This window comes from Oryzias latipes, chromosome 1 (assembly GCF_002234675.1).
Source record: "Oryzias latipes chromosome 1, ASM223467v1".
Taxonomy (NCBI): domain Eukaryota; kingdom Metazoa; phylum Chordata; class Actinopteri; order Beloniformes; family Adrianichthyidae; genus Oryzias; species Oryzias latipes.
Genome location: NC_019859.2, coordinates 5,150,086 through 5,162,579, shown reverse-complemented (window position 1 = coordinate 5,162,579; position 12,494 = coordinate 5,150,086). Strand labels below are relative to the sequence as shown.

At 47.8% G+C, this 12,494-nt stretch overlaps 1 protein-coding gene across 4 annotated transcripts in view; it reads left to right on the top strand.

Annotated features, from left to right (window-relative positions):
* The window catches only part of axin2 (axin 2), a 58,132-nt gene extending 49,243 nt beyond the window's left edge, over positions 1-8,889 (top strand). For 3 of the 4 annotated variants that reach the window (XM_020709766.2, XM_011485870.3, XM_011485829.3), the window contains 8 exons: positions 1,664-1,766; positions 3,249-3,389; positions 3,717-4,141; positions 4,218-4,367; positions 4,455-4,688; positions 4,769-4,873; positions 4,987-5,112; positions 7,327-8,889. In XM_020709766.2, coding sequence (XP_020565425.1) covers positions 1,664-1,766; positions 3,249-3,389; positions 3,717-4,141; positions 4,218-4,367; positions 4,455-4,688; positions 4,769-4,873; positions 4,987-5,112; positions 7,327-7,453 — 1,411 coding nt within the window. In that variant the 3' untranslated portion in view covers positions 7,454-8,889. Of the gene's footprint in view, positions 1-1,663; positions 1,767-3,248; positions 3,390-3,716; positions 4,142-4,217; positions 4,368-4,454; positions 4,689-4,768; positions 4,874-4,986; positions 5,113-7,326 lie in introns of those variants that run through there. The other variant, XM_011485933.3, reaches the window with a different exon arrangement.
* The last annotated feature ends 3,605 nt before the right edge of the window (positions 8,890-12,494 follow it).

The following is a 12,494-nucleotide window of genomic DNA, read 5'->3' as shown; positions in this document are numbered from 1 at the left end:
CTCACATGGTGGGTCGGTTTCCTGCCACTGGCCTCTGCGGCGTGCTGAGATCATGTGTCTGCGAGGCTTTAACAGGGTTTACTCATTTCTAGACCTTCGGACAAGACTAAAGGAACTTCCCCCGGCCCGATTGGGTCAACCCAACCCCAGAAAATGAAAGCAGGGAAAGAGGGAAACGTTTTTCTCTTCCACTTTCCAGGAGCATTTGTAGGAGTGTTGAGGCACCAAGTGCAAGGGAGTGAGAAAATAAAGTGCATGGAGTATAAAGGGCTTAACTGAATCGCTTTCAGCCTATTGTTAGGTGAGGGGAGCTTAGCGGGATAAGAGGGTGGCTGGCTGCTTTGAAAATGACTTGCACTACTGAATAGGACATCGCCATAAAGTAAAGGCCCATGAAACCATGAAAGAGTCTACGGCTGTTTTTCTTCCCCAAACCTGGACAAAGAGCCCAGTTGTCTGCCAGGGTGGGGACAGTTCACACTGAGAGAAACACTGTTGGTTAAGGGGAAAGTTTTGTTTGCTGCTAACTTTGGGGCTCTTGTCGGCACATAAGTTCTTCCGGGCCGTTGAGTTTTACTTTTGAAGGGTTTCCTGTGTTTCTTCCTGCGCCTTTGGGGAAGATGGTTTGTTCTCTCAGGAGCTCAGCTGGAGCTGGTCGTTGCTCCTCATAGAGGAATCTTTCTGCAACACAGGTGGCACCGTCATTTCTTCCGTTGTTTATCGAGCTGTCCTGGAACCGCTCTGCTGAGAAGTGCTAATTGCTAAAGAGTCATGTTTCCGAAACGTGCTCTTGAATCACTTCCAACAAAACCAAATTCCCAGCTTTTTTCCAAGGAACAATTTGATTAGTGTGGCCTTTTTTATAGTGGTTAAAAGACGAGAGCAAATTTGAACCTCATTTCCTAGATAAAGAACAAGAAGAGAAGGATTTTGGGAGGGGTAAGAAGTGGGGATTTTTTTTCTCTCTTTTTGCTTATATCTTATTTATGGATTTAGTTGGACGCTGGGGAATGCTGCTGCACCAACTTCAAACATTACCTTATCTTACAAACCAGCCTTTTGATGTTGCTGAGATCAGAGGCTCACTGCAGAGCGCTTGCCAAACGAAGATGGCAGCGGGTGCATATGTGCATGAGTGTGAGATTTCAAAGAGGCAGCAGAAAAAGTAGCGTTTGGGCTAGGTCAGGCACATCTGAACAGCCCGAAAACGGCCACGGTAATTGGCCAAGCTTAGTAGCAGCTGACCGGCGGAGCCATCAGACGAAAGGAGCAGCAGAGAACGAGATTCCCAGAATAAATGCTCAATTGTCCTGAGACTTTCTGTGTTCCTCAGTGTTGGCTGCAGAAGGTCATGAGCACCACTTACTGTTTAGACTTTCAGGGTGTTAAGCAAATCATGTCAAAGTTGACGGGCTGATGTAATGCTATCTGTGGAGTGAGTTAAGTGTAGCCATTGTCTTGTTATGTTTTGTTGTTGTTTTCGTTGCCGCCTTGCTGGCCTTCTAATTTAGCAGGAATGTGTGCAGCGGGCCAATATTCTGTGGTGGTTTCATCATTTCTGGGCCCGTCTTCAGTCATTATGGAAGAGCTGTGACCTCCCCGATGAGCTGTGTCACTAACTTTCCAGACCTCAAACACTCATTGATGTCTTTGTCCTCCACAGAGATGGAATCCCTCCCTACAAGCTGGGCACCAAGAAGCAGCTCCAGCGAGAGATGCATCGCAGCGTCAAGATCAACGGCCAGGTGACGCTGCCGCATTTTCCGGTAAGCCCGCCTCCTCGCGCTCTCCCGGCAACATGAACGTGACCCGCTTCTGCAAGAAAGTGTCGAAGAAATGGGGATGTAAAACTTTCCTCCTTCATCGCGATTCTGCTAACAAAGCTTCAGACGGAGGCTTTGACTGCTATAAGCGGCACAGCAGAAGCTTTGCAGCTGCGCTAATGCTTCAGATAAAGACGTCAACGATGGATAGAGACTGAAATAAAAATTTGTCATGAATCCAGGGTTGTTTTGACCCTGCTGCTGCAAGCACATTAAAGTATCTGGGTCAGAATAGAGTGACATAGGGCTAAAAGGCAAGAAAATAAACACAAAGCTCCTCTGTTTTTTTTCATATTCAAACACAGGTATGTGTTTTAGTGGGATTGTGTGTTTGTGGACGTGTTTGGCATTGCTGTTTGTTCCCCCAGATTTTGTGTTTTTTTTTCCCCCCTGTCTTTGTGTTTTTGTCTTCTACCCTCTCCCCCCCCCTCCACATCTTTCTCTTCCTTTCCCCACTTGTACTCTTTTAATGTTTCCCTCCTGATTTGGAGATGGCTCTGTCTCCCATGATGCACCAGCCCCAGGCAGCGGGGGCCCCGTGCAGGGCTGGCGCTCCTTTGCCAGCATCTCTGCTTGCCTTTCTTCTTCTTCCCTTTATCGTGTCTACAAAGAGATGAGAGGGGCAAAAAAAAAAAAAAAAAAGGAAAAATCAAGACAGCCAGTGTGCCAAATAACAAAAAAGTAAAAAAAAAAGGGAGTAAGAGAAGCCAGTGCATATTGTTAAAAAAAGGATAATGTGACTAGAGTACCTTTGAGCTGCCCTGCATGCTGCCTGGAAGTAAATTACTTCTTCACCTCAGATCTTCCCAGTATTTGCCTCCTTTATCTTCTCCCTCCCTCTTTCCCTTCTTTCTGTCTTCCTGCCACTCAGCGCACTGCACTTATCAATCCTCTTCCTCTCCTCATGCTGTTAATTTTGTCACCCTCTCTCTCTCTCTTTTTTTTCTGCCCCCTCTCCCCACCTCACCCACTCCGCTCCGTTGATATCTGGCTTTTATTCTGAGATTTAAAGCTGCGTGTCCCTCCCACCCCAGTGTGCGTTTGATGTTTGACAACGGCCCTTTGAAGTGAGCTGACTTCAGAGGCTGCCTTGCTGATGGCTTGGTCGGGCTACAGAGGGTGCAGGCAGGGGGCCTCCCCTCCGAGCTAGACCAACTGCTACCCCGCCATTTCTACCCCCTTTTCTTTCCCGTGCCCAGAAGCTTGGCACTGCCGAGGGCACTGGGCACGAGAAGATCTGGGGAGGGATGGCCAGCCGGGAAGGTTTAGGTTAGCTTGAGGGCGAGGGCGTGTGGATTAGGCCTCCTTTTTTTTGGAATCGTGGCAGACTTTTTGAGATGAGGGCAAGGGCAGCGGATTAATCCACCATATTGCATCAATCAAAGAGCAAATGAAAGCGTCCGCCTTTGTGTGTGTCTTGCGCAGAGGACACACCGACTGCCCAAGGAGATGACCCCCGTCGAGCCCTCTGCCTTCGCCGCCCAGCTCATCGCCAAACTGGAGAAGCTGAGGCGAGAGCAGGACACCATGAGCTCGCTGGAGGAGAGGCTGCAGCAGATCCAGGAGGTAAAAGACGCGTCCACTTACAGTCAGCACGAATGCTGTTTGTGTTTTCCAGTTTTGGCTTGTTTAGCTTGGCTTTTCTGAAGCTAGTGTCTGCTCTACATGTCTGCTTGAGGCTCTTTCAAGCTTCATTCTTCTTGAAGAGGAACTGTCAAACTTTTGTTTGTAGACAAACGATTAGTTCTCTCAAAAGTGTGAGTCTCATAGATGAAACACATTGAAAAATAACGGTGAGACAAGAGCGTATCAACGTATCTAGAGGTTTACCTAGTCTGACTCCAGAAAACGAGACGTCGGCGGACTAATTTTAACATCTTTGTCTTTGCACAGGAGGATGAAAAAAAGGAAAGCAGCGACGTCAGCGTCGGCACCTCCCTGCACCACCCTCTGCTCCCATCTGGCAGCCATTGTGAGGAAGACCCCCAGGCTATCCTGGACGAACACCTTTCACGGGTGCTGAAGACGCCGGGCTGCCAGTCGCCTGGCGTGATTCGGCATTCGCCGCGCTCGCGCTCTCCGGACCAGACAGGTGCTCTGGTGTCCTCTGGGCACGGGCCCTTCTTCGGGGCATATCATGGGACCACCAAGGTCGTGATGCCAACGAGCAGGCAGCCCACTAAGCACATCCACCACCACTATATCCACCACCACCACGCTGGGCCCAAGACCAAGGAACAGATCGAGACCGAAGCGGCTCAGCGCGTGCAGTGCCTCTGCCCTCAAGGGGGCGCCAATTATTCCGACTTCATACCTAAGTGAGCACCTCCCCGTCTGTCTTTATACCTGATGTCTTTATGTGCTCAAATTGACCGACACCTTCTCCTCCTCCAGTCGCTGCAGCACTTTGTCCAGGAGGCCGCTCAAGGCCTGTGAAGAGGGCGTGTCCTCGCAATGCCTTCCCCTGGTTTCCACCGATCGCTCACAGAATGTCTGGCAGTGGATCCTAGAAAGTGAGAGGCAGGGCAAGCACAAGCCACACAGGTGACGTACCGCAGCATCACCGTACAGGTGTAGACAAGACTACGCCGCTCTCTGACCTCCCCTCCTCTCACCTTTCACCTCCAACAGCACTCAAAGTCTCAAAAAGTCCAACCCGCTTGACTCCAAGATTCCTCCTGTCCGATCCACCTCCTCCTGGGGTGGAGGCGGCATCGGCAACGGGGCTCACTTCCGCGGCCATCACCCGGGTCACCCCTTCATCCAGGATCCCGCCATGCCTCCGTTACCCCCACCTAACACCCTGGCACAGCTGGAGGAGGCCTGTCGCAGACTGGAAGGGGTTTCCAAGCCGCCAAAGCAGAAGTAAGTCAAAACACACCGAGCGACTTTCACCTGCATGTATTCTGAGTATTAATTCATCACTTACTCTGTTGGTTTAACAGACATTCATCAACAGCCAGCAGCCTTCAGAGGGACAGGAGCCTTCCAGCTGGTGCCCTCCCCAACGGAGGCGGATCTCAACCCAACCCTTCACTTCAAGGAGACGAGTATGAGCTTTTTTTGCTTAAACTTGGATTCTTCATACTTTACCAGTTGTGTGTGAAACAGGATGTCCTTTACCTGACTCTGCTATTCAACATGTGCTTCACGGTGCTTCCAGGTCTAAAGAGTTGGTGGTCACCTACTTCTTCTGTGGCGAGGAGATTCCCTACCGCAGCATGATGAAGACCCACTGCCTCACCCTGGGTCACTTCAAGGAGCAGCTTAGCAAGAAAGGCAACTACAGGTAAATGTGCAGCAAAAGGCGCGAGCCACAAAGGAAAGCGGTTGCATAAAGGTTTACTCATGCCTGCTGGGATGGCCCTGCTGGCATATCAATGAGCGTTTGGGATTGATGTGATGAGTGGGAGTGTGAAGGACGGATCCTGATGCTCATTGGCTGTATTGGAACATTCAGAGAGGAGCAGAGATCTGGGTGTTTTTATGTGTTTTCCCTCACATCTGCTGCTTATTTCCATGCAAAGGCAGCTTTGATAAAACGGCTTTGAAGCTTGGGCCATTTTTATTTAGTTGCACAAAGATCACTGCAGAGGCCCCTGCATTCCTCGCCCACAGTATTGCATCAGGCTCTGAAATCAAATGCTGCTAACAGCGCCTCCTGTTAATGGCAGTAAAATGCTCCCCGTCAGTGTCAGATGATGGAGGCTTCGCTTTAGAAAATAACGCCACCAGCCCGTCACACCGACATCAGCCATCGTCTGTTTCTGGTGGAGGAGAAGATGGACTGCCTTTCCCAAAGCCCTTCAGTGGACGAGTGAGAATGGATGTCTGGCTTCAATGGCAGCAGAATGTGTGGAGCTGGTTAATTTGGACATGGCAGCGGTACAGCGGAGAACAGTACTCAGCTGCTCTGCCAGATGTTATTGGTGCCAGATGTTGCAAAGAGAGAAAAATCCTGCCACATAAAACATGTTCCAGAGGAAAAGCTTCTTCTGCCTCTGCAGCGAGCTGTTTGTGAGGGAGGGGGTCTGTTCTGGGGGAGAAAATGAGATTGTGAAGGATTGTGCTTGTTTTTTTTCTCTAAAAGTTGGAGAAAAATGAAAGACATGGAAGCGCTGGGCTTTAAATCTTCCCTCCTGCAGGACGTATGACAGTGTCTGGGTTGTTTGTTACCGTGTCGTTTGGGACAAACTCCGGGTCGGCCGCGGCATCAACGCCGCCGCACGTTTAGCAGCTGCGATAAAACAAACTTTGTAATCACTGCGGGACATTCGGCTGTTGTGTACGTTTACGCCCCTCTGCATGTGTAGTTTGAATGATTCTAAGCTTACCTCATAAAACACGGACCCCCCCACCCTTAGTTTTCTTCCGTTTTATATTTTGAACACATGGGCAGTATGAGGCAGTTTTCCATTACAAAGCTTATCATTAAATCCCCTCCTGCTGATCTTTCGCTGGGTTTAAAGTAGAGAGTAGAATCATTAGGCGCTCTGGGAGACTTCAGTCACCAAGACAAAAAAAAAAAAAAACCTGGGAGTTGTCTTTGTGGGGGGAGAGGAGGGGGGGATTGGACTGGCGATGTGATCTGTGACCTCATGGAAGCCGAGCAGCCGCCACCTCCTCACTCCTGCCTGTTCCAGCTTGGCCTGCATCCAAAATGTCGCTGCTCTCTTTTGTGCTCGCCGCTGATGATCAGAAGGCCGATCAGAGCACGAGTGACAGCCGCCACGCCGGAGAGACCAGCACGGTTCGGAGCGCGGCCTGGCAGTCACCGGCAGACTTCCAGGCACCTAAAATGTCAACCTGTGCTTCTGACAGGCCCTTCGCTTGACAGCCAGCCCAATTAAAAGCTATGCACACCCAGACAGTGGGGAGGTGGGTGTTACTGAGCAGAAAAGGGAAGCAGGAGTGACTTAGGACAGCCTTCAATTAACCCTTCGGTCTTAACATGTTGTGGAAGAAGTGGACCAGCGGATGAGCGGGAGTTTCCACCAATGGTTGAGCTCTGTTTGCACAGCGGCGCTCTGTGGAGTCCAGCTCTAACTTTGAAGTGTGCAGAGGTGGTGATAAAGTTGATGACTAAGCTGTTTTAAAAAAAAACTTATTCTATCTGCTCCCACTGAGCATCTTTGCTTGATTTGAACTAAACAAGTGCAGATAAGTTTGGAGTCTGGGAACGGTTTTTTGAGGATTATGAAAATGGAGGCACAGTCCTGCATGTGTGTTTTTAAAAATGGTGTTTTTCACATGTACTTGTGTCATTTTTCTGAAGGTGAAGGACATGTATAAAGAAAATGAAGCTCAAAGATGCATTTTTGAGTGTTCCTTTATTCAAATCCTTAAAAGGAGCAGATGAAAAAATGCGTTTCAGAGCTGTTCAAAAACAGCATAATCATAATCAAAAGACGTTGAAAATGGCTCAAAAGACGATCCAAGTCTTTAAGTACAAACTCCCGAAAATCACCTTCTAATCTGGAGCCTCTCTGCGTTTGTCCTGCAGGTACTACTTTAAGAAGGCCAGTGACGAGTTTGAGTGCGGAGCAGTGTTCGAGGAGGTGTGGGAGGACGCCGCCGTGCTGCCCATGTACGAGGGCAAGGTCCTGGGCAAGGTGGAGAGGATGGACTGAAGGCAGCCGGAGCCCCTCCCTGCCCCCCACCTAAAGCTAAAGCTTCCCTGAAAAAAACGAGCGACAGACTCTAAGAAAAACAACTCTCTTTATTTTTTTTCCTGTAATATTAAGCTAAACAGAGTTAATATATCCAGCACAAGAGGAGCGATTGAAGGAAGACGAGCCAATGAAGTATGCCCAACTCAGAGGAGGCGCCGCCCCTCCCTGACTCTCCACCAAGCAGCCTTAAGAACCTACGCTGATTTTAAGGACGATCGGAGGCAAGCGGGGGGGGAGACCCGGCCTCCTGATAATAACCACTGAAGGGCGTGGGGGGGGTGACCCATGCTGCGTTGAAGTGTGATGGACTGGCAGGTGCTGCGGACGCCAACCTGCTGCAGCAGTGTCGTCCATACGTGTGCATATACATACATATATGTATATATACATGTATTATCTTGAGTTTTTTTTAAAAAGTATTTATTGACACAAAAACACCTTCCCCCTCTTTTCCAAGTCAAACCTGTGATCCCGCCCCCTTCCTGTTTTTCCAGCCAATGGGCAAGCTGCTGTGAATGTTGGGAGAAACCTGTCGCGATGCTGTTTCATGTTTGCTCCACAGATGTTGTCACACTGACTTAACTCCCATCGCCTTGTTGCCCCGTCTGACCCCCCCCCCCCCCCCCCCCCATACCTTGTGCGGGTTGTACTTCCTGGTGGGGTGCAGTCCCGGTCTTCTATGCTGCTGATAGTTTTACGTTTGCGGCGTCCGCCAGCGCTCCCCTTCTCCCCCTCTGCTCTACGGCAAACGGAGCTCAATCTTTTCTCGCCGTGCCTTGGTTTGTACAGCAGGCAGCGCGTGGGGACAGAAGGGGGCGGGGCAAGTTACATATACGGGCGAGACCTAACGACGGCAGTGTTTACAGCCCACACACCAAAAGAAGGAACGCAAATCAAGTTCGGGGGAGGACACGACTTCGATGGGGAGGGGGGACAAGCAAAAACGTGAACAGTGAAGAACTATGGCTCCAGAATAGTTTGAATGTTGTTGCATTAAGACCGTTTCTAGCAGAGTTTGTGCAGACTTTTTAATGATGCATTCTGAAGTATGATGCACACCGTAAACACAAAAAACACGCAACTGCTGGGTTTTTGAGTACAGCACCTGTGCCTACATGGATGCCATACCATGTGCTACCCTGTTTCAGGGTTTTAATATATATCCCTTGGTTTTCAGAAGGGTTTTATGTTGAAAAGATATTTTTATGCTTTTAATAATGTCCTGTAATCATGTCTTGTTTTTACACCATTGCCCTTTTTTTTTGTTTATTCTATGTAAGCTGTAAATTATACATTATATACAGAGTTTCATTTAAAGATTTACATGGACCTATAATTATTGTAATTATTGAGAGATGTAGCCTTTATTAAAGTTTTATATTTTTCAAATGAAAGATCGGGTTTGTGGACTTTTATGTTGACCAACTACTGACTGTGAAAGGTCATGTGACCCATAGGTTGATCAAATTAAAGCCAGTTTTGCAGATAAACAGTCAGCTTTGTTTAGGCAGAACATCACAGATTCCTGCCTTTGCAAAAGTAAAAACATTGAACCAACAACCTAGATATATTTGTTGGAACATATTTTTAAAGGGGCTGCTCTGGAATTTGGAATTTAATAACCACACGTTAACAGGCCTTAACCATAACGTTTCTAATGTCAAAAAGGGAGTAAATTTACAGATTTCAGTTCAGTGAATTCAATGACAGTATCATTAAAAGTGTTGGGCCAGGCAGGAAGTATCGCTTCTTTCATTTTACAAACGGGGGAATAACCTACCTTCATTACAAAGACCCCCTGTGGTGACTTGATGTACTGCGTCTGGTTCCAGTAACTTTCTCTTTTCTTCGCTGTTGTTCACCTTTCGGTATAACCCTTCAGGGGTTCGTCACAGCGAATTAGGTTTCACTGAGTCACACGTGTGGTTTGGCAGAGATTTTCACACCTTCCCGACACAAGCCTGAACTCTATCCTGGCTGGGGACCGGCACAGGGGAACCCACACTCAGGCCCCCATGTTTTTCTATATAAACTGACTCTTAAAGATGTAGAAAGACTCTTCTTTTACATCTATAAAAATTTCATTTAACCCTTGTGCTATCTTAGATGACCCCACCCTTACATTGACGTGTTCTCCCTACCATGACTAAGGTGGGTAAAGGTGGAAAGATTTCATGTAATCCATGGACACCAGTGAAGATCACAAATCATTGAAGAAAAAAGGTTCAGAGCACTGTGTAGTGGGTCTAGATGACCCAACTCCCAATGTTAAAGTGCCTAGGATAGCACAAGGGTTGAAAACCACAACTTTTCTTACTTTTTCACAAATGGTCACATCTGACCTATAGTGGCTGTGTGACACAGCATCATCAAAGGCTGTAAAAGTTCATGAAAAAATAAACCCCCACTCACTTTCATGTAAAGTGTACCCCCATAACAACAGGAATAAACATGCAGCCTGTCCATGGACTGAAATGTAATCTGTACCTGGACTGTGGGAACATCGTATGCACCTTATTGTTTTATATTTGAGATATAAAAAGGCGCCCAAAACAACCAGAATCAAAAGATAAGACGGGTAACGGCTGAAGCCTTGACCTCTGAACCAGCCTTATGGGGCGGGTTTAACCACTGCCAGACTCAGTTCTCTGACATTTTCCCCTTCGTCAAAAGGTCATGGTTTGGTGACCTCATATCCATGGCTGACATGAACATATGCTATTTGTCTGAGTCATATACAGACATTAATAATCCCCAATCTCTCAAAGTGAAGGTAAACCTGAAAAAAGTCGTGTCTTCTGTCCCTTCAGGTCACGTATCAGAAATCGTATTAGTTATTGAAAAATAAGCTCATTTATAAAGAAAGACGGTGTGTAAAAATACCATCAGTGTTTCCATGCAGTTTTCTTGTGGTAGTTAGCATGAACCCATTGAAAACAGTCACAGTCTCTTGGCATACAGTATTAGGCAGACACAGTTGTTTCCCCTTTCACTGAGAAAACCTGCCAATTCCACTTTTCCTGAACGTGGCGGCCCTCACTGTCAACCTTACTGGTTTTATTGACGGCGAACATCTTAGAAATGAGTTAGTAAAGGTCACGGAAGGGTCGTACGACCGTTCCCACAGGTTTACAACGGCTAAAAACCCAGTTTAGCTAACCACATTCAAGAAATGGTCCACACTGAACATTTAGTCAGAAAGTGCTGAGGGCCGCATAGTATTGACTGTAGAAAAGGAGCCTGCAGGCCTGTGGGCTGCATTTGGCCCACGGGCCAAACAATCTCAATACAAGTCACTGTGGCTGTTGTGTTATGGTGGCAGTTTGATCTAAAATGATAAGAATAAAAAGGCAGGAGTCACAGGCGGGTGGCAAACCAGCAACCGCAGAAAAAAAGGGGAAAACTTGCGTTCGTGAATCTGAATGTAAACCGAAATCACTGGGCGCCCCTCAGCGACCAAACGGGCGGTTTCTCCATTCAGCACTTAAACGAGAGACATTAGGCATGGAAATGAGGCCATGGGCTAATTGGTGTTATTAAAGCGCAGCGAGGACCAGCGTTGCTCTCTGAAAGTCAACACAAACATTAATGAACCCCCCCTGCTTCCCCTGTCAGAGGCCCTGGCCGGGCTTGCTGCAATTACACGGCTTTATGTTGGGAAGAGCGTTTAACGGCAGAAAGTGGTTCAGCGGCGGGGAGTGGATGCTGCAGCGTCCATGGAGGACTCCCTGAAAATGCAAAGGTGGGTATAATAAAAAAGTCAAACGAGACTTTTAAGTTTCCTTTGATGGTTTTAGTGAAAAGGGGGGGAAAAATACATTTTCTTTTTGACTTAACAGTTTGTATTTGAAGAAAAAAAAAGCTGAGAGGGAGCAGATTCCTGTTCATAGTCAGTGCTTTACAAACCCCACAGAGCCCAGAATCAGCTCCTCCACGGACTTAACCTGACAATGAGGTGGCTTTAATCAGGCCGAGGCAGATACCTTCTGTTGAGCTGTCTGGAATGAGGCAGGTGTAGCCCCCCGCCCCTTCCACCCTTCCACCCCTCCCTGACTTCCCCTAACTCTATTTTTACAGCCTCTTGGGGCTCCGGCTTTGAAGGGAAACCTATCCAGGTAAATTGCTTGCATTTTTCCCCACTGAAGCGATGATAGACGGACACTGACTGTCCCGTACCCCCCCCCGACCACCACCACCACCATCACCTCACCCCGCAGTCTTTTCATCGACATTCCAGCCCCAAAAGGTGCTTTGTTGCGCTGCAGTGCAGGTTTCATGCCGGTCTTGAAGTTCCTGCTTTCACAGGAACTTGATTTCCATGTAATGCTTCTTGACCCGTTTCCATTTGGATTTGGAGCAAAGAAGGAGTTTTCTTTTCTTTTCTTTTTCCATGATCGGTGGGATTTTTTCTGTGAAGCAACTTCTATTTCACTGGACGTGTTTCATCTCATCCCTCTGATGCCTTCATCCATTCTTTCTTTTGCGATTCTTGTAATTGGCATTGCATGCTTGGGTCCATTGTAAACATGGCTGAGTGAGAGAGATTTACCAGTCCCCCTCCAGACTACACCAATGTTCATAGCGGGCCAGGACAGCTGCCTATTGTGCTTTAGGAGCCTTTGTCGATTTGCAGAGGGCCCCCATTTTAATCGCCTTTTTCTTACTCTTCCTGCCCCCCCCCCCCTCTTTTGCATATTTAATTGCCAGGTAAAATCATTTTGTGGACAATCCGTTTAATTATTTGATTGTACAGTAAGCGTAAAGCGTGAGCGCGGGGAAGTGGAAGGGATAAAGGGGGACAGAGGGAAGGAGACAGAGAGGGAGAGCAGCAGGCAGCAGAGAAAGAAAGGAGTCTGTTGCCAGAACAGACATCAAAGCCCAGCCTTGATGTTGATGTTGAATGGGCATTAATGGTTTCTGAAGGCAAAAGATTGCACAGGAAAAAAAAAGGAAGAAAAAAAAGCGACAGAAGGAGAAAAAAATAAACCCTCCTTTTTAC